Source organism: Anastrepha ludens, chromosome 3 (assembly GCF_028408465.1).
Source record: "Anastrepha ludens isolate Willacy chromosome 3, idAnaLude1.1, whole genome shotgun sequence".
Classification (NCBI taxonomy): Eukaryota; Metazoa; Arthropoda; class Insecta; order Diptera; family Tephritidae; genus Anastrepha; species Anastrepha ludens.
The window spans coordinates 107,507,480-107,534,521 of record NC_071499.1 but is presented as its reverse complement, the minus strand read 5'-3'; the positions used below and the strand labels follow the sequence as shown (position 1 = coordinate 107,534,521).

The following is a 27,042-nucleotide window of genomic DNA, read 5'->3' as shown; positions in this document are numbered from 1 at the left end:
TTTTTGGGTGTTTGACCGAGCTCCTCTTCCTATTTGTGGTGTGCGTCTGCGACCTACAGTTCAAGCCGACTCCGAACGGCAGATATTTTTATGAGGAGCCTTTTCATGGCAGAAATACACTCGGAGGTTTGCCATTGCCTGCCGAGGGGCGACCGCTATTAGAAAAATGTTTTTCTTAATTTGGTGTTTTCACCGAGATTCGAACCAACGTTCTCTCTGTGAATTCCGAATGGTAGTCACGTATCAACCCATCCGCCTACGGCGGCCGCGTAGATTAGATAGTTTACATTTTTTAAAAAACTTATTCCTCCAATTCTCATTTTTTGCGAAAACTGCAGTATTTATTATCTTAAAATAAATTACATATTATTATTGATGCTTAACCCTTTCGAACTGGCATTCAACCTATTAAATAAAAATAATTTAACTAGCTCCGACTTATTGGATTACTGATAACTGAAAAGTGTGCGTTTAAAGATTTCCCAATTTTGTCATGGGAGGGGCAGGGGGGTGGGGGTGGTACAACATTGTACCATCAGTACCTTTGAGTGGTATTACATGTGTACCATCAGTTCTCTATCGACAAGTAGTAAAACTAAGTATAGAATTAAATTTCTATATCATTTAATGGTGAAAAATTCAAGTTATACAAAAATTGTATTCATATTCAAACAGATTTTTATTCGAAATAAACGTAAAGTATCTTAGCTTCATAAAAAATGTACGGAATCTACTGATTTTCAGTATGATAAGTGGCAAAGCAATTCATGCAAAGTGATATATTGAATTGCTGACAAATTTGTTTTTTTCTGGTTTCCATTTTTTCTAGCGCACATTTGGAGCAACGTCTGCGAGTTTGAATTGGCATCGGCAAATGCAAAGATACGTTTCCCAGCTGTCTCTGACGTTTAGATAAACGACCTGATGATTGGGATCTGCTGACGGCTGCAGTTTTCTTACCTTCTGCTATTAATGACTCGGTTAACGTTATTAGAAATTCGATGGAAGGAAGTTTTTCTCTTCTAAGGTCGCAGTAAATTATCCAGGAATTTACTGCGGAAAACATTAGTAGACGGTAGAAAACCTTTTTCCACTATTTTGTAGACTTCCTATCGTATTCGTAAATTCCTGCCATTTGGTCGGCGCGATCTACTCCTCCCATTGCTTCTCGGTAAAACTTTATAGATTCAGGGCATGATACTGATATATATTCCATCTTTCAACATTTTACTAACTGGTGTCATTGTTGACGTATGACAGTTGCTTAGCACCATAACTTCCTTTGTATCTTGCCACTTAACGCAAAGAAGGCCAGATGTGCTGACCCTGAATGAAGACTCGCTTCTTTTTAATTTTTCATCTAATACTGGTAGATTTTTTCTGTTTCGCATGCATGTTCCTAAAGCTGGGAACTCTAGAGTCTCAAGTAGATTCACAGAAGTAAAAAATCTATCGAAACATACCGTCGCATAACGTTCTCTAATTGTACTTACTAAGCTTTTAACCACACGTTCTCCAAAAGTACCATCGCACTGATTTTGTTCCTTTCCATTATATATATTAAAATCATATGTATACCCGGTCTCAGAGTCGCATCGCAGCCACATTTTTATACCACGTTTTACTGACTTTAGTGGCATATATTGTTTTAAGGACGATCTTCCTTTAAATTACGTCATTGATTCATCAATACGAGTACTCTGCCTAGAACTATCCTGTCGGCATTTCTGAAATGTATTTTTCAGACACACTTTATAAGCAATTAGTGGTACATATGGTGTACCAGGAGGTTCGAAAGGGTTAAATAAATATACTAACTTTTTTTTTTAATAGAAAAAAAAAAATTGCGGCGCTACTGCTGCTCAAACATGGCTCCTTTAATTTGCGCGTGGAATGTACAGCCTCTTGTGATCAACTTAAATCAACCAGACAAAAATTGTTCTCTAAAAAAAGTTATTCCGCTTTGCACTTACCAATTTGTAAGGAAAAAAATAAAAATTTCGAGAAAAACGCGATTAAAGTTTTCGTTCTTACTCTTCTTTTGTTCGACGCTCATCACTTCACTGACCTTAAGCTTAAAACATTGAAAAGATATTCTTCAGATTGCGCATGAATTTTTAATCAAAAAAAAAAGTAAAGCGTTGTGTATTTGGTTATAATTCTATATTTGTAAACTATAATAGCTGACAATATGGGTACGCAACTGCAATTATAAACTAATTTAATTTACTTTATTTTGAAGTGCAGCACTAAGAAGTGTAATCTGAAGACTTAAAAATATATATTTTTTTTGCTTTGATTTCTTATACAAGTTCATATTGCAACCCAAAAACAGAAATATTTAACTAATTCCACTCATCGGCATAAATCCTAAACTAATTTAATGCTGCAACTAAAAATTTTGCTGTGGCTTCTTGTGCGACTGCCTAAGTTGCCAATTTTCTAATATATTAATTTAACTTTGCGCATCTTCATCTCATTAGCAATGCATTTATTAATTTGGAATGCCCGCTCGCAGGAGTCCTCGGCATTTATGAACTTCTTGCAATTCTCCGCTGATGCCATAGCGATCGATGTAATCAAAGCATTGTTGCTGCCAATCTTGAAAGGTAATTTGGAATAAAAAAATAGATATTTGTAAATACAAACAAATGACTTAAATCTTTCTTATACTCACTATGTCCGCAATGCGCCCGATTGCCGGCGTCGACAATGAGTTGTTCTTATCCATCTGAAAGCGAAATATATTTATTACTCGTAGCTAAAATGAAAATTTGAAAAACTTGCTGCCAACTTACCACTTCCATGCGCTTCAAAATGCACTCCATCAGGCACTTCTCCTTTGGTGTTGGTTGATCTTCGTGAAGCAACGATTTTTCATACTCATTTGGCTTGAAACCCATTTCTGTGGCACATTGGACTTTCATAGATGTTATGAAATCCTGGAACTCCTGCATGGGCTGCATGGACTGCGGCAATTGGCGTTTTATGCGTTTGTAATCATCCAAATCAGAAGGATCCTCGCGTGTTACTAAAGGTTTGCGTTTGCCAGACAGTTTGTATAAGTCAGCATCGAGCGCAGTGAGCTGTGAAATAAGCAGAGAAGGTTGTTTTTTTATTAATTTTATTTTCTTATTACAGTAAAATCATTTAATTTCTATAAGTAAATGCTAAAAAAAACTTACACTTTGAATTGTCGCCAAACAAAGCAGAATGTGGACCAAAGTTTTATTATTTGAGTTGCTCATTTTCTTGACGATTTCGTGGTTAACGAACGCTTGTCGAATTGGGTCTGATGTGGTGCTCGCCAACCACTTCACGCTTTTATAGTGGCCTACATTTTGAGCAGATGATGGCTTTGAAACAAATATCGCTGGCATAAACAGATTTTTCTTTTGTAACTGAAGGTTTGTTTTGTTTGCTTTTGCTTTTGAACTCGAAAACTTCAAGTTCAAGTTGGTACTATTTATCTGGAGTAAACATTTTTGCAGAAATAAACTTAAGTTATGCTTGATGATCGAATAAAATGTTCTGAATTCGGAATGAATGCCATTTAATCATAGAATATTAAGGAACTAATCATTAATTTTTACCTCTAGCATTACATTGTAATTCCTTCTTCAAAATTTTACCCTGCATCTGAGTACGGCCTCGAAGATGACGTAATTCCAAATTTTCTTTCACAAGCAAAATTTTTGGGTACGGTTCTACACTGCGTAGCGAACAAGCATGAGCTGCCACATATAGAGATTTAGAGCGCGCATCTACTTAAAAAGCCATATCTCAAAAACTATTAAAGTTTTGTTACATATCCTTATACGAATTCAAAAAAGCCCTAAGTTACAAAAAATCAAAATCGACTTTTTAGTTGATTATCATGTACCGTATCATAATACATGTTCCTTTAAAATTTTATAATCCAACAACCAATAATGACGTTGGTATAAACAAAATTCGAAAAGCCCTAAGTGCAAGCGTAACAAATTTGCCAACCAAAACTGTAACTTACGCCTTTAGGGAAATAATAAACAACAAACACAAGAAGGCATAGCATGCCATGCCATTGTGTGTGTTCTTATTTATCAGTTACTGACGAAAAGTATTGACGAAAAGGTTTTATGCATCTCTGTATTAACAGTTAGTTTTTCTTTTGTATGTTTCTAAGAGGCTTTACTGAGTTGGAGTTTATTTAATTAAAACTAAAAATCTCTAAAAATGATTAACGAAACTAATTTTGATAAGTCAGCGTTAAAAAAACGGTGAACAAAACATATTTAAATTACAACAACCGAATGACTGGCAAAATTTATAAAGGTCTTAATAAGAGAATTGTGTGTGAAAAGAATCCTCGAAAAATGGGCTTAAGAGGTCAGTCTAAATATTGTGAAAAAAGCACATTGCGTCATTGCTCCCAATATGATGAAAATATACGCCAAGAAATATTTGATGGATTTTGGAACATGTCGTGGAAAAAAAAGATTTACATATGTAATAGTTCAAGTAGAATTAGAAGAAAAAACACGAAACCGTAACACATTTTCGAGGCGATCGCTATCTAAACGGTACTATTTGAAAGCAAAAGCAACTCGTATCCAGGTTTGCCGGCAAATGTTTATGTCAACTCTTGGAATAAATAAAAAAATTATAAGAAATTGGGTAAATTCGAACATTTTAAAACACACGCAATTGGATATTGCTCCGCCAAAAGGAACGTCGAAAAATGCTAAAAAAATACGTAAAGCGCCTTAACTTTTTAAAGAAATGGTTAAACAGTATTCCAAAACTTGAATCCCATTACCGAAGACAATACAGTAATAAAATTATTTACAAACAGATATTAAATCATACAATCAACTTTATAAACTATATTGTAAAGAATGCGATGGTAATAATGACGAGGAAATTTTACCAGTATCGTATCCAAAATTTATGCTTACCATAAAACAACAAAATATTTCATTGTTTAAACCATGGAACGATATGTGTTTGTTTATCATTTGAGGCAAAAAACATAACTGAGGATCAATATAATAGTCATAGATCACAAATCAATGAAATGAGAAAAGAAAAAGAAAACGATATCGAAAGTGCCAATCTGGACTGTGCTTATTATTATGCATGGATATGCAAGCAGTGAAACTGATTCCCCAAACAAATGCTAATGCCTCATATTATAAAATGAAATTACTCACGAGTCTGATAATTATATTTGGGATGAGTCTGAAGGGAATCTTGTAGCGTCTACTACCGCCACATGTTTGTTAAATACTTAGAGAAGTGTTTACTTAAGTCACCAGATACGAGTATTAACCATGTCATAATATATTCTGATGGCTGCTTTTATCAAAACCGCAATGTCATATTGTCAAACGCATTGCTATCTTTATGCATTGAAAAAAACATAACGATAGAGCATAAATATTTAATAGTTGGACACACTCAAATGGAGTGCGATTCAACACATTCGCTTATCCAAAGAAAAATTAACAATAAAAAAATTAATCTTCCGTCTGAATTTGTTCAGTATGTTAAGGATTCTCGAAAGACTCCATTTCCACTGAACACTCATCACCTTACTCATTCATATTTTCGCGATTACGACTCTCTTCCTAAGCGATACTCTTCTATTCGCCTAGGTTACATTATCAAAATCAACTTTCACGATCTACTTTTACAATAAAATGTGTTTTACAGACAAAAAAATTGGTGATCCTACCGTTAACGAAATTCGAGTACTGGCATATGATCCGCTTGGAATTATTTATTTTAAAACAAACATCAAAGACGAATATACTCTTCTTCCACACCGATGTGCCAAAAATTTTCATGACTCCCAACTTGCTCCATTACATACCAAAAGATTAAACATTTCTAAAAAAAAGTGGGAACATCTTAACGATCTGAAGTCCTTTATACCAGCAGATTGTCATGATTTTTATACTAATTTGCCCTATGAAAATGAATAGCAAGATTTATGTAAAGTTTTCATCTTTTTACGAATTTAATTTCTTTTTGTTTAACTTTCTTTTTGAGAATTATTTTTTGTTTTGTTGGTTTGTTATCAAAATAAAAAATACAATATATAATAATAAATTGGATAATATCCATTATAATATATTATTATATTGTATTATAATCAATTTAATGCAAGAAATAAGCAAAATATTTTGAGAAAATTACCAAAAAACAAACTTTCTATTTGAGTTACGCCCTTTTCGATTTCAGAAAAAAATAATTGTAGAAGGCGTAAGTTTCATATATCTCTAAGTAATACGAAAAGTAATATTTTTTCTTCAAATACTGATTCTTTTATGAAAAATAATCTTAACTTGAGAAAATATTGAAAAATTTTGCCTTGTTTTTCATATTAAAAGGTTTTTTGCTTCTCCTGTAAAATTTTTAAAATGTAAATTAGGGATTTTTTGATTTCATGTGACGATATGCACATTGAAATATTTAAAAAACTAATCAAATCAACTAAAAAATCAAAAAAAAAAAAAAATCAAACAAAATTGATTTTCTTTTTAAGTAGTAATAGCTGACAATATGAGGGCATTCTTCCAGAATCCAACTAGCGCTTCCGTACCATCTTGTAGCCACATCCTCGTTACCAACTTGTTTACCAGTTATTTTCAGCATGACTATATCCAGTCTGTGCGGTTCAGGAACCTTATCACGTTGTTGACATCTAAGCCAGACAGCTGTTCCAGACTCTCGAACAGCGGTTTACCCAGGGTTAACATTCTGTCCTTCCATAGGGCAGGGCATTCGCAGAGGAAATGGAATATTTTTTTCTTTTTCTCCGGTTGTTTACAACTTTGACAGTAACATAACTGCAGTAATAAAAAAAATTGTGACAAAATTAATAACAAAATTTAACAAAATTAAATTTTTTGTTGTGACAAAATACAATTTTTTATAATAAATTGTTATTAAGCTACATGGTTTTGCAAGCGTGAGTTCGCTGCACTCAACACTAGGTTTCTGAATGCATTTTGTTTCTCGATAAAACACAATTTTATAGTTTGAAGTACACTTTATTTTACAGTGTAGTCCACTTGAACATTAATATACTTGTTCCAACGCGATTCCAATTTATGAATTCCATTCGGGAAATGAGAATCTGCGAGGGCTGCAAAATACGCTTCCACAGCTGCTATGACCTCATTATTTGATGAAAAACAGTTTTTACGGATACATTTTTTTAGGTTTGGAAACAGTTGGAAGTCGCTAGGGGGCAAATCTGGTGAATTTTTTTCCTACGCAAACTGGACGTTTTTTCATGAGTTTTTTCCTGCAGTTGGGTTAAAAGTTACAATAATATTCCGAATTTATTGTCTTACCAGTTTGCAAGTAATCCACAAACAAAATTCCTTTCGCATCCAAAAAAAAACTGATGATAACACCGTCTTGGCCGATTTCTGTACACGAACTCGTTTCGGAGACGAAGAACCAGGTTAACACCCCTCTTTAGTCTCCTATTTTGATTTAGAATCATGAAGATAGACCTAAGTCTCATCCATAGTGATGAATCGATGCACAAAATCCAATATATTCCTTCGAAAACGCTATAAATGTTGCTGGGAAAGTCGCATTCGAATGTGTGTTTGTTCCATTGTTTGCGAATGTAGCACACAACTTTCTGAAATCCAATACTTCAGTCAATATACCATATTGCTTTTATTTTTTATTTTATAATTGGCGCGTACACCCGTTTTGGGTGTTTGGCCGAGCTCCTCCTCCTATTTGTGGTGTGCGCCTTGATGTTGTTCCACAAACGGAGGGACCTACAGTTTCAAGCCGACTCCGAACGGCAGATATTTTTTATGAGGAGCTTTTTCATGGCAGAAATACACTCGGAGGTTTGCCATTGCCTGCCGAAGGGCGACCGCTGTTAGAAAAATGTTTTTCTTAATTTTGGTGTTTCACCGAGATTGGAACCGACGTTCGCTTTGTGAATTCCGAATGTCAGTCACGCACCAATCCATTCGGCTATGGCGGCCGCGAGGACCATACTGCTTACACTGCCCAATGAGATACCCAGAGCTTCTTCTAAATCTCTTTCAGTTACTCGACGATTTTCCTATACGATATCCTGTCTTTTTTCTACGATTGCTGGTGTTGTTGCTGTTCTTGGACGTCCTTGACGGGGATTGTCTTCAAGACTTGTACGACCACATTTGAATTCAGTAAACCATTTTTCTACTGTACTAATTGATGGCGAAAAATCCTTATACACTTGCAACAGTTGTTCTTTAACTTTCGTTGCTTTTAAACCTTCCAAAAATAAAAATTCAATCACCACACGATACTTTTTCATTGTAGAAAATTCTGTGACTCGTCGATACTTATCGTTTTTAAACAGAGAATGAATTGACAGATTGAAATGAAACTTCACATGCGTTCATATGAAGAGTGTACGAAGATGACAAAAACAAAAAAAAAAAAACATTAGGCTATTAGCAACGCCCTCTAATCGCACGGCAGAACTTATTGAACAACCTAGTAATTATAGTGCAGCGATTAAAGATCCAGCGGCTTCGTTGGCTGGGTCATGTCGTCCGAATAAATGCAAACGCTGCGGCCTTGAAAGTATTAGATGCGGTACCAACTGGTGGTAGCAGAAGAAGAGGAAGGCCTCCTTTGCGTTGGTAAGGACTTGGCGTCAATTGGTTTTTCGAACTGGTGCCGGATATCACGACAAAAAAGGACTGGCGCACGTTTTTAGACATTTTGTGACAGAGAGCCTGCGATCTCTTAAAAAATAACACTGCCGCAATTACTACAACTCGAATTCACAGTGTCGGAACTGTTAAATGTTGAAAAAAAATGCTGCCCCGATTTTTAAAATGGTTTCGTTTTCAAATTCCCTATTTCCTAAGTTAAAAAAAAGAAAATCGGAGCATAACTTGCATATTGTTTACCTTTTGATAGAATCTTACCATTATCCGTTATCTTCATTGATTACATTAACTTAATATAACTTTACATTTTTGCTTACAAATCTTCTCTACGAGTATTTTGGCACTTTGTTCTTAGTTCACAAACCTTATCCTATTAAAGATGTCGCGGTGAGTTGAGTTGAGGTGCTGGCCGAATACCCGTTCGCTTCAATGCCTGATTTCCTTCTCGATTGCATCCGAGTACTTTGGTATTAAGCTCACTTGTGTTTACGGTCACAATCGCATGTTGGGAAACCGCTGGGCTGATGAGCTGGCTAGACAGGGGTTTCACTGCGTTATGAAAGGATTGAGGTTCCCTTGAAAACCTGTGGTCTGCTCCTTTTGCCTTTATTGTTGCACTCTCACGTTTCGGCATGCTTGCTATTATTAAGTTTTGACACGTTTTTACCGGTATTTCTTCCCAACTTTTTTGAACTCTTTCCCACAGTTCATGAATGCTATTTGGGGCCTCATCAAAGTTACCTAATCGTCGTTTCACTATAGGCCACAAGTTTTCTATAGGATTGAGGTCTGGGCTTTGAGATGGCCACTCAATGGTCTCGTAATTCTGGGTTTTTAGAAAATTTCGGACGTGCTTTGAGGAATGCTTGGGGCCATTGTCCTGTTGGAAAATTACTTCATTCTCTGGAAATTCCATTTGACCCAAAGCTACCGGCATATTTTCGTACAGAATTTGATGATACACCTCTTTCGTCATGATTCCTCTAATAAGCTCTAACGGTCCTACTCCGAAATAGGAAAAACATCCCCAGACCATCAGTGATCCGCCACCATGTTTAACCGTTTCTATTACCTGATGACTCTGGGTGGCTCTTCCTGTGTCAGACCAAAAATATCGTATGCCGTCTGAGTTAATCCGAATAATTTTGCATTGATCAGACCATATCACTCGTTTCCAGTCTTCTATAGTCCAATGCTGATGAGCTAAAGCAAATTACATGCGAACCTTTCTATTTTTGACAGAAAGTTTTGGCTTTTTGGGCTTTTTGGCGGCAAAACATCCAACTTTTTTTAGTGCTCGACGCGCGGTCCAAGCAGTAGCCTTAATTCCTATGCTTTCAGCAGCTTTTTTTGGTGTTTTGGTTTTTCCAGCCATTAAACTTCTGGCCATGTGCCTTGCATCTTGGTCAGATAGGATACGAGGGCGGCCATTTTTTGCACTTGGCCCTTTCAAATTTTTATTTTTTTTAATCGTTGATTTGCCTTCTAAAATTAATTCTCCAGCTTTTACCACTTTTTCATTATTAATCTTTCGCATTTTTCACAAAATATAAATTTTACTCCCAAAATGAACCTTAAGGAATGAAAACCACAACACCACAGAAAAATAAAGGAAGTAACGAATACAAATCTATCGAACTAAATAAACTTGTTAATGTTATTAACAGTTAACTTCCAAATCATAAGGTTAAATAGAGTGAGGGCAAAAGTGATTACATGTTGCTCTTAAATGCTCGCTGCTTGCAATTTCTTCTGTTATACTACAATATAATTGTTGTTTTTGTTTCCTAGTATTTTGTAACACACTAATTCCAAAAAAAGTGGTACCAGTTTTAATAAAAAACCATGCATAGCGCTGAAATTGATTTTAATACAGCTGAATTGTAATTTTGTGATCACTTTTGCTCCATAGTGAACATGCGACGAGACTTGGGATTGCTTCAAGCCCTTCCTACAGAAGTCGTCTGGAGAATGAGGTGGAATCATTTCAGCACTTTCACTCAATCCGCCCTGCTCTCGTCGGGCTAAGATTCAGAAATCTAGACTCTCTATTTTTTGGTACACCTGTGGATATAGCTGACTTATATATTACACACCTGGTTAATTTCATTAGCAGCTTGAAGTGGTTAACGCCATTAGCCACCGTTTGGTCGTAATTATTATCATATCAATCTCATTTCGTTCTTTAATATTATGGACTACCAATTTAACTTTGCGTCGCTAGTGATTCCTAGATATCTAGGCTCAGAGTATACGAGTATCATGACCTCAGGGATATTGTAAATGAAGTTAAGTTAAAATATTCCAGTATACTGAGCATATCAAAAATAATTCCACCAATCACCCTTTGATAATACAGAGTGTTAAGTTAAACGAGCTTTAAGCATTCTCGGTTACAAAGAAATTGTGCAATGATTGTCTAGGGTAAAAGCTTTGCTCAGGTTCGTATCGCAGGTAATCGTAACCATCTTCTTTGCTTTGAGCGCTTTAAAAATATGCTCATACGCATTTATTTATGTACGAGTATGTGTTAATATAAGCTTACAGGCGTCTAGTCATGGGCCAACTCAAAAAAGCTGCTTTCGTTTTTATTATTGCTTCTGGTTTTCATAATGCATACAGTGCCTCACAAAAAAAATATTTTTTCTATGTTATAAAATATCAGAAACTCCTTTCAGTTTTTATTTTTTGCTCAAACACTAATTCAGTCATTTTATTGTGGTCTAAGCTTTAATTTCGGCGGCTGCCGTAGCCGAATGTGTTAGTGCGTGACTACCATTCGGAATTCAGAGAGAGAACGTTGGTTCGAATCTCGGTGAAATACCAAAATTAAGAAAAACATTTTTGTAATAGCCAAATATTTCTTTGCATCGCTGTGTATTTTCTTCCCATCAGTTTTTTACGAGATATACCATCAATCCGTATGACCCGTTACATGCTGATAGTGTTAAAACTGTATATGATATAGATCATAATCTAAATCTGGGACATAGGTATGTGTCCCAGCAGAGCTTGCCATTGGGATGCATATGTCCCAACAGTATCATATTAAACAATTACAATTTTCAACTTTTTTCAACCAGCGACACATCCCGGGATAGAAAGAGTTTGCGAATAAATGATGAAGACGTAATACGAAGCTTATTAGAAGAGAGTGATTCTGAGAGCTGCAGTGACTTCGACGATGATAGTGTTATTGACCCAAATTATTCAGATGAAAGTTCGTACGAAAGTGATTCGGATTTAGATTATGATCTTACTTTGCCAGTGCAACGTGTTGAGGAAATGCAAGAGCCAGTCCCAGAACACTTAGTATGGGACAACAATAATTCCAATTTCATTCCCAGAAAAACTATTCCGGCTTTGCAAATGCCTACCATTTTTGCTAAAATTGATAGAAGTTCAAGAGAACTCGATATCTTTTTCAAGATTTTCCCAAGAAGCTTGTTTATACAAATTGCCGACTGCACAAATAAGCGAATCGAAATACTTAAGAATAAAATAAACAACAGTAACCGAAATGCTTCTACATCTAAGAAGGGAAAAGCCTTAGTACAACCAACTGATCAATACGAAGTGATGATCGTTGTCGGTGTATACATGGTCATGTCATATAACCAACTACCCCACATGTATATGTATTGGTCACAAAATCAATCTTTGGGCAACATGGCTATGAAGAACTGCATCAGCCGAGATCGGTTTTTCCTTCTGTCATCAAAATTTATGTCACTGATCCAATAAAGCCATCAGATACTACTAAAACTTATAATATTGATGAAATGCTGTCTTGCCTAAAACATACTTTTAAAAAATCTCGCACTGACTGCGTTTATCAATCGATTGACGAAGCTTTGGCAAAATTCAAAGGAAGGTCTACTTTGAAACAATACAACCCAATGAAGCCTATCAAAAGAGGAATTAAAATTTGGGAAAGATGTGATTCTATAACTGGTTACAGCTGTGATATTGATATTTATTCTAGGAAGGAACATGTTCAAGCAGAGGGTACTCTTGGAGAACGAGTTGTAAAAAAATTGTGTGCAACAATATCGAATCCAATGGCAGTAATTTGCTGTGATCGGTTTTTTACTACCGTACATTTAGCACAATCTTTGGAGTTTGGTTTAGTAGGCACCATTATGAAGAATAGGAAGCTATTACCAAGTACTGATGGACCAAAAATGGAAAGGGGTGCCTACGTCTTCAAATTTAACAATAAAGGGTGTTTGGTCTGTAAATGGCAAGACACCAAAGAAGTTTTACTGATCAGCAATTGCCATACTGACAAGATGACAACCGTACAAAGAACCAATAGACAAGGAGAGAAATTAGATGTTCCATGCCCAGAAGCTATTGCATTTTATAATAAATATGTGGGCGGAGTAGACCTTTCAAATCAATTTTCATCTCTCTACGATCCAAATAGAAAATCTGGGAAATGGTGGAAAATAGTTTTTTAAAAGCTTCTTATGGTTTGCGTTTCTAATTTTTGGATCATTTTTGAAGAAACTCGGCATACAAAGGTTCCATTGATTTCCTTTCTCGTAGAATTATCAGAACAGCTTTTGGCATATGGAAAAGATCGCGCAAAAGTTAAACGTCGTAGTACAAGCGGCCGGCCCTCTCACCGATAAAAATTTGTATCCGGAGTTGGAGAGCATCTTCCAATAGAGGAGACAACTCGACGTCGTTGCAGAAGTTGCGCCGATAAGAAAGAAGAACAACGTACGAAAACTATATGTTCTTCTTGCAATATTCCTTCATGCAAGGCCTGTTTTGCCAAATATCACACAAGCTAATTTCATATACATAAACTTTGATTCAAAATACTGTTTTAGATCACTAGTAATAACTTTTCATGGTTAAATATTTTTTCCCCTTAAAAAAAAAAAATCCGTATTGAAAGGGTTAAATCATGGACTAGCCTTGCGGCAAGATGCGTTTTCATAGGGGGTTGGGCAGGCCAGTTCATAACTGTGACGCCATTTTCTTGTTTTGTTGTTTCTCAATGTGTTTTTCTGAGAGCAGTGGTTTTGATAATGTGGGACGGTACGATATGTTCACCTCCTTCAGTCGACGTTCGTTGGTGTTGATACTCACAACTATTCCCTTTTCACAAAGAAGGGTCCCGCTTAACGAGCTGGATGATCACTATCTTGCTTTTTTGTCGTCACTCGCTTCAAGCCGCGCTCGGAAAAATCATTTTTGTACACCTTATACCGCTGATTCCACATTTCAACAAACTTTTTTAATTTTTTAATTTCTTAAGATAATTTCGGCCCTTTCGAATGCGTGCATAAAAATACCACCTCAAAACGCTTCGCGTACTTCTCACTCATTTTTGTTTGGTTGCGCTTACGGGAGAGTTTCGAGCCACACTAACCTGGGTTAGCACTGGCGTCGAAGCCGTTGAGTGGGACTATTATGCAGGAAAACGCAGAATGAAATATGTATATGTTGAAGTTACAAGAAAAGAAAAAACCGGTTCTTTTCTCCTGACACAGACTGTATTTATATATATATTGTATAAAGTATTCGGAAAAACAAATCTAGATTTAGTCATGTCTGCCCACCCGTCCGCCTGTCTGTGCGCACAATAACTCGGAAAAAAATTGAAATATTTGAATGAAACCGCACATCTGCACAACGGCAGTTCTCTAAAAGAAAAAAAAAAACTGGCATCTTATAAAGGGTTTTTCAATAAGGGCGGGTAGATGTGCAGAATGTCAATCGTGGCGTTTGCTGTGTGGCACGTAGCGCCGTCCTGCTGGAACCACATGTCGTCTAAGTCCATATGGTTCAATATGAGCCATAAGAAATCGGTTATCATCGTTGTGTAGCGCTCGCTGTTGATGGTGACCGCCTCACCAACGTCGTTTTCAAAAAAGTACGGACCAATGACGCCGCCGGCCCAAAATCCACACCAAACGGTAACTTTTTTAGGATGCATTATCACCTGGTGAACCTCGTGTGGATTGGTGTCGTCCCATATACGGCAATTTTGTTTGTTAACACAGCCATTCATCCAAAAATGCGCCTCGTCACTAAAGATGATTTTTCGCCCAAAACTGGGGTTCTCTTCCAAACGATTCGAAGCCCAGTCAGCGAACAAACGGCGTTGTCTATGGTCATCAACTTTGAGCTCCTGGGTCAGTTGGATCTTGTACGGGTGTAGGCCCAAGTCCAGACGCAAAATTAGCCAAGTTGAAGTCTGAGAAAGGCCAAGCTCTTGTGCACGGCGAGGAATATACTGCCTCGGGTTCTGCTGTACACTTTCACGGACCGCGGCAATGTTCTCAGCTGATCTTGCGTTCCTTGAACGTTCGGGTGTTGGCTGATTGTTTACTGACCCGGTCGTCTCAAATTTGGCCACCAAACGTTGAAGAGTCGACTTTGAAAGGCCACCACGTCTACCGAAAAATGGGCGCAATGCGCGCAACGTTTGCGTTAATGAACACTCATTTTGATAATAAAGTTTTATCTTTTGAACGTGCTGTTCAATCGTGTATCACTTGCCATGATGATTTGGCATAAACAACTGAATAATAAACAAAAGATTTGACAGATGACACGAAAACAAAACGGCTGCCACATGGCGCCAAAATCGACCCGCGCCAATTGAATAACCCTTTATATAAAAATGAATATTTGTCTGTATGTCATCGACGACGATGATGTGGTCTAATCGGTTGAGCATCATTCAATAATGTAAAATTATTCTCAATTTTGCCGATGGTTTGCCGGATAGTGCTTTCGGTAGGACGGTTGATGAACACTTTTCACAGAGCGCCGCTTTTCGTAACACAATTATACGATTTGTAAACGTTGTTGAGACGTAAGTCTTTCCATGATCAAATGTCAATGAATTCTGAAAAAAATTATGAATTTATTGCGACAGTAGTGTTATCTGTAAAAAAAAACCTAATGGGAAAAGTACCTCCATTCTGATGAACCCGTTATATGTTTTAGAAGTAGTTAATACTAGTCCTATTGACTAGCACTATTGCCGTTAAATGCATTACATCAGGTGCTATTTAACCTAGATGTTCATTGCATCAGGCTGGGAATTGGTTGAGAGCCAAATTCGTTCAGTAAATTTTCCGCCTTGCGTACAAGTTTTAAAATTTTTGCAACAGGTGCATTCTTGATTTCTTTCAGATACATTTGATCTCGATGAACTATGTGCAGTAGGCCGGGTCGATTTGTGGGGAGGCAAAAAAATCGCCCATCTACAGTATGTACCGTGAAAATCTGCTGCCGATCCCACCCTAGTGAGTTTGTCAGCAATTCAACTAGATTTTATTCCAGAGTAACCCGGCACCCAGTAGGGCATAATTTTATTTCTTGTACTAAGTTGATTAAGGTACGATTTTGATAACAGATTCCTCTTAACTTATATACGTGTGTTTACTTTTTAATTTAAAATATTAGTCTCTATATTTAAGATCTTCGACTTCCGGGGTTGCCTGGATTGCCGGGAGCGCCTGGGGGAGCACCAGGGGCCCCTGGATTGCCGCCACCCTGTAGTTGAGCCAACGCAGCGCCTACAAAAATAAGAATATTGAATATTCGCTCAAGATTTCGCTAAAACAAAATGCTTACCACTTAACAAAGCCATTGCTGCCAATAAAAGCATTACAAAGTGGAATATCGATTGCATTTTGATTTCTCAGCACGAGCTTATGCGTTCAGGTAGTCGAGTGAATATTAAAATATTGAATGCCGAGTGGTGCCAGTTTCTGTGCCTTTTATAGTTTGCCGTTTTTCAGCGCTGAATTACCGCACCTCGAGCATTATCTCATATTACATATATACATTCGTAAGCACTTCTGCTTATGCATAAAGAGTACAGTCATGGGGAATGCTGATTTGCATCTACATATAAATATTTATATGCATGTAGGCCTCATTACTTGAATATCTTCGCTTTAGTATTCAAGTAGAATGAGTAGTTAAATATCTGTATGTACGAGGATATACATATAATAATACCATCCTGATCAAAAAGTTTCCGGAATAACCGCCTGTTGAAGCTTAGTGGAAGCAGGAGGGATACAAGAATGCTTTCATTAATAAAGCTCATGAGAGCCGTTGGTGCAGTATTGACACTATTAAAAAAACCAAGTGTTTCCACTTCCAAAATTTGCTGTTTGAGAAGAAGTGAGCTACGAGCCCTGATAGAACTAATAATGACACAATCTTCACTGTGTACATCTTTTTGGAGCGATAGTCAAGAGCATTTTCTCTGTTGACGGTTCTATTTTCTGTGAGATTGCCACATTTGTGACTATCATTCCTGCCAAAATTTCATCGCCAAAGCAGCGACATGAACTCTTCAAAAGAGATCGTGTGTCCATCAAGGAAGGCGATCACAGTGGCACGCCGTCGGCATGGAAAACTTATGAAAACATCAATAAAGTGAAAGAAAAGTTGATCAATAACTGCAAACTAACCATCAGAGAGTTGGCAGAAGACTTGAACTTTGCTTATGGAAACATTCAGGACATTGTCGTTAATGACTTTGGGCTTGCACCGTTTTGCTGCAAAGTTGATCGTTCGTCCCAAAGGACCTGAATTTCAAGCAAGAAAAGGGACCGCGCACATTAACAATGACATGATATCCAAGGTTGAATCCGATCCAACATTCACGAAACGGATCATTACTGTAGATGATACGCGGGTTTATGAGTACGACACGTAATCCAGACATCAGGCGAATGGGTGGAGAGCTCCGAATATAAAATCATTAAAAAAAATGTGATAATCTTGGTTTTTATGGACAGTATTGTACACCAAGAATTTTTGTCAGAAGGTTGGACAGTTAATAAGGACTATTATTTGGGCGTTATGAGTTGTGAAGCAGTTTACCTAAAGCAATTCGCAATTCGCCAAAAAGAAATTATTTATGGGAAAACAACTCGTGGATTTTGCACCATGATAACGCACCGTCGCACAGCGCCATCATTTTGCGTGAATTTGTGACTAGGAACGAAACGAATACCATTCAACAGCCATCGAATTCACCTGATATGACTCCCTGCGATTTTTTATGCTGGATCGAGTCAAAAAACCACTACCGGGCAGGAGTCGCGTTTTAAAGGCGAAAGAAAGTAATGGAAAAATCGAAGACGGCTCTGATGACTATACCGAAAAAAGAGTTCCAGCAATGTTTCGAGAGCTGGATCAAACGCTGGCATAAGTGCGTTGCAGTTATCGAGTGTTTGAAATATTAAATGGTTCGAAATTTTTCAGAGAAAATAAAAAAACTTCGAATTATTAAGTGTTTTTATTTAATTGCTAATGTTTTAATATTTGAAAATGATTCATTAACGCTTAATAAGTTAGGTTTCTATACAAATTTTCTTTATCTTACCTCTCTAAGTGAATCCCGCATGTCGAAATTCGCAGTATTAAATCACATCCCTTTGTTGCCACACCTGGTGTACCTCAGAGTTGATCAAATTTCTACTCCATGCACATGATTTTAAAAGTTCCAGCAGAACTGCCTACATCGCGAATATTTCGTTATACTTCTTCTTCATTGGCGATTTTGGTTGAGTTTGCCAAATCGTTTCTTTCTCCTGCTAACCGGTACCAGTTGGACACTGCAAGTCGTTCTCCAACTGATCTTCACAACGCAAAGGATGCCTTCATCTTTCTCTGCTACCTCCAGCTGGTACCGCATCTAATACTTTTAGAGCCGAAGAGTTTGTATCCATTTGAGCGACTTGACCCAATCAACGAAGGTGCTGGATCTTTATTCGCATGAAGCTCATTGTTCCGTTGTCTACGATACTTGCCGTCACCAACGTTCAAAGGTCCAAAAATCTCCCGCAGAATCTCTCAACTACTCCAATGGACGCCTCATGGGATATTTCATTGATAATTTAAATAATCTATCCAACTGGAGTAACAAAAGTATCGCTTCAATATCAATAAATGTTTCAACATAACCTTCTCTAAAGTTCTAAACTCGATTACCTTTACTAATACCATTTGAAATGTGCGGCAGTAAATGAAATTTCGCTTCTTGGTATTGTTTTTGACTAAGACACTCCTTTGTTAATCACATTAGTTTCATTACTCTTAAGGGTTATTTGAACTTGGACTTTCATCGACGTTATGTGCGAGATTTTAAATTTTTTTATACTTCTTACACTTCCATAATTCTCTATTCATAGCCGAAGTACACCGCAGTAATTTGGAATCCAATTTATAATGTTAAACCCAAAGGATCGAAAGAATTCAATGTAGCTTTGCCCGGTTCGCGCTGCAATGTCTTCATTTTAATGAGCCACTTCCACTACTTAGAACCCGTTGAATGCTAAAAAAGTTTAAATCACATTCCTCAATGTATGTAATAATCTCACTAACTAATGCTTATCTATGACATGGTCTGTGGCCTCATTCATTGTAGTGATCGACTGGAGCAGATAAGCTTCAATGCTCAACAAACAGTATTACGTTTTTACCTCCCTCCTTTTAAATCAAACTATTTAAATTATGCAGCCATTACTAGGACTCTTAATTAATTTCACAAAACTTTTAATAGTCGCGATCTTGATTTCGCCCTTCCTAGATCTCTATTTTTATCTAAGCTGGAATCAAATTTTTTTGAGTCTTATCTTTAAGCCATTTTGTACCTCAAGCCATAGATTTAATAAAAAAAGGGAAAGCTGTCTGCCTACCACAAAAAAACGATATTACCTCCTAGAGGCTCGATTCTGACTCCTTCCCCATTCTCGATGATGGCTATTACCTCAGCCCGACATCAGCTGCAGTGTTCCATAATTCGAAAACAAAAAAGCTCGTATTTTAAGTTTATCAGTATTTTATTTTTACATTTCAAATAAAGTCACGTTGGTATAAAAATGACATTTGGTAGAAAGAAGAGTTCACTTTCCACCACCCCCTCCACCGCCGCCTCCGCCACCTCCACCTCCGCCGCCACCACCAAACCAAGGGCCACCTCCACCTCCATTAACCGCCACAGGAACAGAATTTGGTCGAGCTAATGATTGAATGTAAATATAAAAATATTTACAAAAATGATGCTATTATATAGAACTCCGGTTGTGTACGTATGTATGTACTTGTTATACAAGTATAGTACTTACCAACGACAAGCGCCAATATGGCCAGTACAAATGCAAATAATGCTTGGACCTTCATGCTGTTGGTTATAATATTACTCTGATTAAATCGCAGCCGTATTTATATTAAAATTTTGACACAAATTTCAATTTGTACACTCAAAGAAAGACTATTCTAATAAAATTTTCTGAGGGTCGAATTAATCGAAGATAGATTTTAATTTTCTTAGAAGCATTGGAAGTAAATCGATTTCATTTTGTTATCGAGTGTCATAAAACTAACTTTACAAAAGAATTTGGTATCGTTTTCTAATCGTTTATAGTGAAGCGAAATGGATTCACGAGGAAACGTTCATTTTGCTAACACGAAGGCCTACATCACTCGTAGTCGCTGCCTTGTCTACCTTCGTATTTATTCATAAACAAGCTGATCACTCGTTAGGGTGAAGTTTAAGTTAGCTTGGACTTGGTTGATCCTGTAGATGGCACATAGACCAGAAATTGATCCAATTGATTCGGTAAACGTTACGATGTAGTATTGCTCTACACAGAATAATTACGAGTACATTGTGCCGCAGTATTCTTGAAACAGAATGCAGCAATTAATCGAGAATTCATCTTAAGCAGAAGCTAATTTTTTTTCGGTTGGTAACAGTTTCCAATTTTTACGTGTTATAAGTCAATTTCTTAGAAGCTTGGAAAAATACCCAGAAAGGGTGTAGATTAGATTAGATTAGATTTGAGCGGGTTTGGACAAGTCCAAGCACTCAGTCAGTAGACCATTGTAGGTACTACACCCGGATAGAAATCAGTAGAAAGAATAGAGATAGGAAAGATAGAAGGTGGACAAATCTCTTGGATTCACTGATGAATTTTAAGAGATCCGGAAGAGGAAGAACTTTGTCCATACTCAGTGTATCGCAACCCAATATCCTAAGTCTGATTCTAGCAAATGCAGGACAGCTACAGAGAAAATGCTCTGCAGTGTCGTCATTCTCAAGACAGAATAGGCATTTCGGACTGTCCACGACCCCCATGGTAGCCATATGCTGACCACAGACGTTGTGCCCTGTGATTACACCCACCAGTACTCTCAGGTCCTTCCTGCTGAGTTTTAGGAGGAAGGTCGCTGTTTTCCTGTTTGGTTCTTTCACAAAGCACTTGGCTACTCTGCACGAGTTCAACTCAGACCAACGACCTCTGTGAGTAGACCTCATGAAGTCGTCAGTCCATAGTTGAATCGATGCGGAATTGACACCTAGAAAGGGTTCAGTGCCTAGTGGCATACTTGCAGAGCCTTCATTTGCCAATTTATCAGCCAACTCGTTCACTGCAATACCACAATGTCCAGGCACCCAAATAAGACTAACTTTGTTGTGTTTTGCAACACTGTTCAGTTTTGTCTTACATTCACCAACCAACTTCGAAGAGCAGCATGGGTTAGTAAGGGCTTTCAGTGCAGCTTGACTGTCACTATAAATTCCAATACTGCTGCCAAGCCACTTTTTCTCAATTAGCCAATACGCCACATTCAAGATGGCATAGACTTCCGTAAGGAATGCCGTGGCCATCTGTCCTGTGGCATAGGAGTACTTAGTGTCTTCGTCTAAGTACCATCCAGATCCGCTTCCATCGCTGGTTTTGGATCCGTCGGTGTAGAAAGTGTGCTGGTATCCCGTTAATAGGTTCTCTGGACTTAACCATTGATCTCTATCTGGAATCAAAACATCATACTTCCTACCGAAGCTAACGACAGGCACCCGATTGTCCACCGGCATCGAGAACAGTGTGCACCGCTCCAACAACTGGTGGTATATCTGACAGTGGCCAGTGCTTACTTCATTTCCCCAGACTCCGTTTAACTTGAGCCTGTACGTCGCCTTCATTGCTTCCTTTCGAATTTGAAGATCTAGAGGTTGCAAGCTCAGAATGGCATTAAGGGCATCACCAGATGTTGTGCTCATGGCGGGGTTTTACTCTGGAATTAACCATTGTGGCTTTCCACCATACTACAGAGGCGTATGTAATAATGGGTCTAATCATTGTGATGTACAGCCAGTGTACTATCGCTGGTCTTAGACCCCATGTCTTGCCAAAGGTTCTCTTACACTGCCAGAAGACTTTTAGTGTTCGAGAGACCTTCTGCTCGACGTGCTTCTTCCAGGTAAGTTTACTATCTAGGATTACTCCTAGATATTTAACCTCCAAGACAGGCCCTTCATATTGCGTTTCCTAGTGAAAAGCTCTAAGGTACTTTTTGTAGGATTCACCGAAAGACCATACGATTCGCATCAATACTCAATCTTATTTAGAGCCACCTGCATTTTATTGCATATAGCTTTAAGTGATCGTCCTGAGATTAATACGCACACATCGTTTGCGTAGGCTTGGATATGTCCAATTTCCTGCAGATCATTAAGAAGAGAGTCCACCACGAAGCACCAGAGAAGGGGAGAGAGTACACCACCTTGTGGGCAACCCTTCTTAACCTCAACCCTGACTCCTTCATCGCTTTCTCTATCCATAGTAAGCAGTCTTTTGGATAGCATAGAGTGGATCCATCTGACAATGATTTCTTCTACTCCATGACTTCTCATAGGGTGTACGCACCAATTATATATATATATATATATATATGTTCCATAATGAAATTTCTCAAAGATGACTGTTTTGGAGCACTGTGGCAATGAGAACTGGAGTTTAGATAAGGTGTAGCGACTTTAGTTTTTCGATCTGTCAAAAAAAATTTAAAAACCGATTTTTATTTCCGAGGGAAAAGCTAACACTTAAGGAATGTATTTTATTTTCGATGAAAAAATAAATACTAAAAAATAATCTTTATATTTGATCAAAATTTCAAAACTAAAAATTAATAATTATTATTTCTGATCAAGAAAATGACAACTCACAAAAAAATCATTATTTCAGATCGAAAAAATAACATTCGAAAAATTAGTTTTAGTTTAGTCCTCTAACTCCTAGTCGGAGTATAGAGCGTCGCCAACTCCTCTTCACCATCGAATATGGTTTTGTGCAAAGGATCTAATGTCGTAGAACACCCAGACTTGGGCATTCACACAGATAGTGGAAGAATGTCTGCCTAGAACCTTCTTGATTGCAGCTTCTACATCTACCGTTTTACGGCCACCCCATCTTCCTAGCATGGTATCCGAAAGGTCAATGGCCGGCTATAGTAGACGTAAGTCTAAAGATTTCTGCTCTTGCCTTTCTTAGCAGCTCGTCAGTTTTGCACTTATTGTAATCTGGCCACATTTCCCCCTGTTTTGAAAGCTCACCAGCTTTCTCATTTCCTTCTATGTTCCTATGGCCAGGATGAGAGTGATGTCTCAGTAGTTCGGTGTTAGATATGGATTGATGCCAGAAAATTCGCATTATGCGGCGCATGCAGCTACATATTATTGAAAGTTTGGAGACGCCTTGTGATTAATACGGTGACCTTCCACGTTGTACAGCAGGATGGACTTAGCGTATGCGTTGAAAATTCGCAGTTTGGTGTGCTTAGTTATGTTATTATTTTTGCAGAGCGGTGCAAGGGTGCCCAACGGTGCTTTGGCGAATGTCCATTTGCTACAATTGCACCTTAATTTTGAGCAAATAGATGGAATTGTAAACATGAACCACGACAATTATTCTCGAATTTCAATTAACGCCAAAACCGCCTGCGAATATTTTGCTCAGTGCACTTAAATGATGATACAAAGTTACATGTAATGGAACTGATACCAATGGGAATTTCTACAAATAATCGAGGCTGATAAGCAATCGTTAATTTTTAGCAAATGTGTATACATTTACAGACCCTGATTCTCGTGGACAAAGTCCATAGCCGTCAAATAAAGTTGTATTATGTAAATATGGTAAATAATTTTAGGTTATAGAGGCGTGAATTTTCAGTTACGTCCACTGATTCGAGCCCTGTAACGGAAACGAGGGCACGCTATTACTATGAACACATCGCATGAAGTGTGGGCGCACTATTATCGTGAACTAATTACAACTATATATATATATATATAATTGGCGCGTACACCTTTTTTGGGTGTTTGGCCGAGCTCCTCCTCCTATTTGTGGCGTGCGTCTTGATGTTGTTCCACAAATGGAGGGACCTACAGTTTCGAGCCGATTCCGAACGACAGATATTTTTATGAGGAGTTTTTTCATGGCAGAAATGCACTCGGAGGTTTGCCATTGCCTGCCGTGGGGCGATAGAAAAAACTTTTCCTCCATTTTGGTCTTTCACCGAGATTCGAACCAACGTTCTCTCTCTGAAATCGGAATGGTAATCACGCACCAACCAATTCAGCTACGGCGGCCGCCTAATTACACTTTTACTCTTATATTTACCTGAAGAAAATTTTAATATTACATATTTTCAATTAAGAATCCTAATTTTTATTTAATAAGCTTTTCATAAAAAAACGCCCACCGTTCAGACGCGGCACAAACCAACCATAAAAAGGTATCCGGATTTGAGAAAAACCATCAAGACCCGAGCCACATAAGGATGCACGTGCCATTTAAAAATATACATATGTACATACGATCTCTCGTAAGGAATTCTTGCTCGGAGATTTCTTCGCCAATACCACTCGTTTCATAAATACACAAGGGTACAAAAAGAGAAACCATGATATTTTATTTAGCTTCAAAAATTTAACCAATTATGACCAATCACCCCTAGTTATCAGTCGTCACCGCCTTGGTATGGATACTTTTATTGTTTCTGGTATCAGAACAAACTATCGAATTCTGAGTAGGTAGGTAGGTAACTTAGATGGCAAGAGTATCGCGGGTACACTAGAAGTAGCACTAGAATGCCCTTTTGTTACAGAAAAATTTCAAAAACTTAAAGGAAGAAATACCATCTACTAGCTATCCAGTGCTGTCGATGTAGTGGAGGAGAAAAACGGGATCTAGGCTTGCGAACTGCCTCAAGTTATCCCCGAAAGGCACAGTAAGGAACCTCAAGCGCCTAGCCGCCAGTCCCGGACATTTGCAAAGAAAGTGTCCCACAGTATTTTTCTCTGCCGGATCTTCATAGCTTCTGCAATGGCGTTTGTACGGAAGTTGAAACTTTTTCGTATGAGTTCCGATCACCCAGTGACCACCGCTATGAGTTTGGAAACTGAGTGGCATGGGATCCCCAGCACTTTAAGCGTCCCGGTGGTCTAGAGCTCGAAAATTTTCGGGTATTTTCAGGAATTTTTTTACAATAAAAAATGAAAAACATTATTTAAATTTTTTAGGCTTTTTATTTTTTCACATGCAAAAATGAAACAAAACAATTTTTATTTTTTTAAATTGGACCTGGACGGTGTTGCCCCTTTCGGCTCTTCTATTTAATTGAAACACAAAAACCAAAAAAATTATTAATCATTACGACTGTAGCTATGTCCCGTACTTGTTTTTTTTTTTTTACAACACCAGGCCGAAAAAAGTCGTTTCGAGATAAATGCATTTAAAGTTCGAGGTACAGGAGCGCGCGGACCGCTCTCTACCTAGTTAATGAATTTCCGGATCAAAATCTCACAGTATGTTCTTAAGATAATATACTTTCGAAATAGCGAAAAAACAAAAAATCGAACCACCGACAAGACAAGCGTGCAGTTTCCCTTTAAAAACGGTCAAGGAGACATCGATGTCTGAGATGGGGGCAACTGAAACCGATTATCTCGATCAACTCCTAGCAAGCTCATCGACTATTTCATTTAGGAGTTGACCTGAAGAGATCTGCAACATGGCGACGTCAAAGCCTTGATCACAGCTTGACTTTCGGAAAAGATATTAATGTCTCCCTCCCGACAGCGATCCCTAAGCATTTTGTATGCCTGAAGGAACGCGAAGGCCTCTGCTTGAAAAATATTACAATACTAATTTTCGATAGTTTAAGAAGACTGAAATATTAGCTGATCTAGACATTGAAATTATAAAAATCCGATACTTTTTTTTAATTTTGATGTTCGAAGGATTTTGTTTTTTGCAAGTCTTTTCTGAATTTTACTCGGGAAAATGCAAACAATTTAAGATTTTTACATTTTTGTAACATAGAAAACTAAAAAGTCATCCTCTTTAACGAAGGTAAAAAAAGAGCAAGGGTACACAGACAATCACATGGGAATTCCCTTACAGACATGTAAGCAACTTATCTCTGAGGAAATTGTGAGAGCAGTGAATGAAAGATGGTGGAACGAAACTACATGCCGAATCACAGCTGAATTATGGCGAATTGTGGCCGACTCTCAATGCTAAACGCACAGAATCTGTACTAATCCAAATTAAGTCTTAGCACATTAATTTCCGTTATAACGGGTCACTTCTTAATAGGCATACACGCCCAGCGGATGGGCGTTTAAACACATGACTTCTGTAGAAGCTGACTAAACAAAGAAGAAGAAGAAGACAATCTCGCATTTTCTGTGCCACTGTCCTACTCTATTCAGACGTAGATTTACCATTTTAGGTGCACAATTTTTAATGAATTTACGAGGCAAGGTACTTACGGTCAAGCAGACTCTTACTGGAAAAGTAAATATTGGTTTGCCGGACGTCCCTAACGAACTGCCATTAAGCTAAAGAAGTGAATTAAATGCAGCCGGTCGCTTTACAAGATAGACGTGACCGAAACTAAGCCGGAAGTGGTGGCTGCCGCTTAAATATAACCTAACGTCAATATAATCTAAACTTGCCTTTGCTTCTCAAAATAAAATTTTTGTGTTCTGAGTAGATTAATGATAAAATATGTTAAACCTTTCAATGGAAACATCAGTTGGTACCTGGCAACACTGGAAGTGCCAAAGACTAAAAATATAAATAGCAACCCTCGTACTCTAATGGCATTTAATAGCTTAATAGTAATAGTTAATAATGTGCAGAAATCCAACGGTAACCCTAGAACTAAAATAACTTTTTTTCGGAGGCAGTAGTTTTAAGCGTTTTATACCCCATTCACTGGAACTATTTCCACGACATGAAATTAAGGGTATTGACACATTTTCTTTGTACTTTTTCTATAAAGCCATTATTCAGAGTAATTAAAAAGGCAGCGCCAAATATCCTATTCTTCCGTCAGAGAAGAATCGTTGCCAAATTTTACGATAGCCCATCAAATGATTGTATAAGTAGAATCCATATCCCTTTCGGTTTTTCTGTTAACAAACAAGGAAACTAAGTCTTATCTACTCAGCCAGCAGCCTAGCGCCATACAAGTATAAAGGTTAACCCACATAGATCAAGTCAATCTT

The 27,042-nt window shown here is 37.7% G+C and overlaps 2 protein-coding genes and 1 long non-coding RNA gene across 4 annotated transcripts; all 3 read right to left on the bottom strand.

Moving 5' to 3' along the window:
• Nucleotides 1-2,153: 2,153 nt before the first annotated feature.
• Nucleotides 2,154-3,569, bottom strand: LOC128856697 (general odorant-binding protein 19d). The gene is made up of 4 exons (XM_054092010.1): nucleotides 3,186-3,569; nucleotides 2,799-3,086; nucleotides 2,678-2,731; nucleotides 2,154-2,601 (listed from the first exon to the last, which is right to left on the bottom strand). The coding sequence occupies exons 1-4, from the start codon at nucleotides 3,378-3,380 to the stop codon at nucleotides 2,443-2,445; spliced, it is 696 nt and encodes a 231-aa protein (XP_053947985.1). The 5' UTR covers nucleotides 3,381-3,569; the 3' UTR covers nucleotides 2,154-2,442.
• An 11,971-nt stretch (nucleotides 3,570-15,540) lies between these two features.
• LOC128856696 (uncharacterized) lies at nucleotides 15,541-16,449 on the bottom strand. 2 transcript variants are annotated; one of them, XR_008453856.1, is made up of 3 exons: nucleotides 16,290-16,436; nucleotides 15,625-16,231; nucleotides 15,541-15,555 (listed from the first exon to the last, which is right to left on the bottom strand). It is a non-coding gene; the product is annotated as an uncharacterized LOC128856696 (long non-coding RNA). The 2 variants fall into 2 exon arrangements; XR_008453855.1 differs by lacking the exon at nucleotides 15,541-15,555 and having other exon boundaries at nucleotides 15,981-16,231; nucleotides 16,290-16,449.
• Nucleotides 16,450-19,529: 3,080 nt separating this feature from the next.
• LOC128856695 (uncharacterized) lies at nucleotides 19,530-19,875 on the bottom strand. Its single transcript, XM_054092009.1, has 2 exons — nucleotides 19,805-19,875; nucleotides 19,530-19,698 (listed from the first exon to the last, which is right to left on the bottom strand). Exons 1-2 carry the CDS (start codon nucleotides 19,857-19,859, stop codon nucleotides 19,583-19,585), a joined length of 171 nt encoding a protein of 56 aa, XP_053947984.1. The 5' UTR covers nucleotides 19,860-19,875; the 3' UTR covers nucleotides 19,530-19,582.
• Between the last annotated feature and the right edge of the window lie 7,167 nt (nucleotides 19,876-27,042).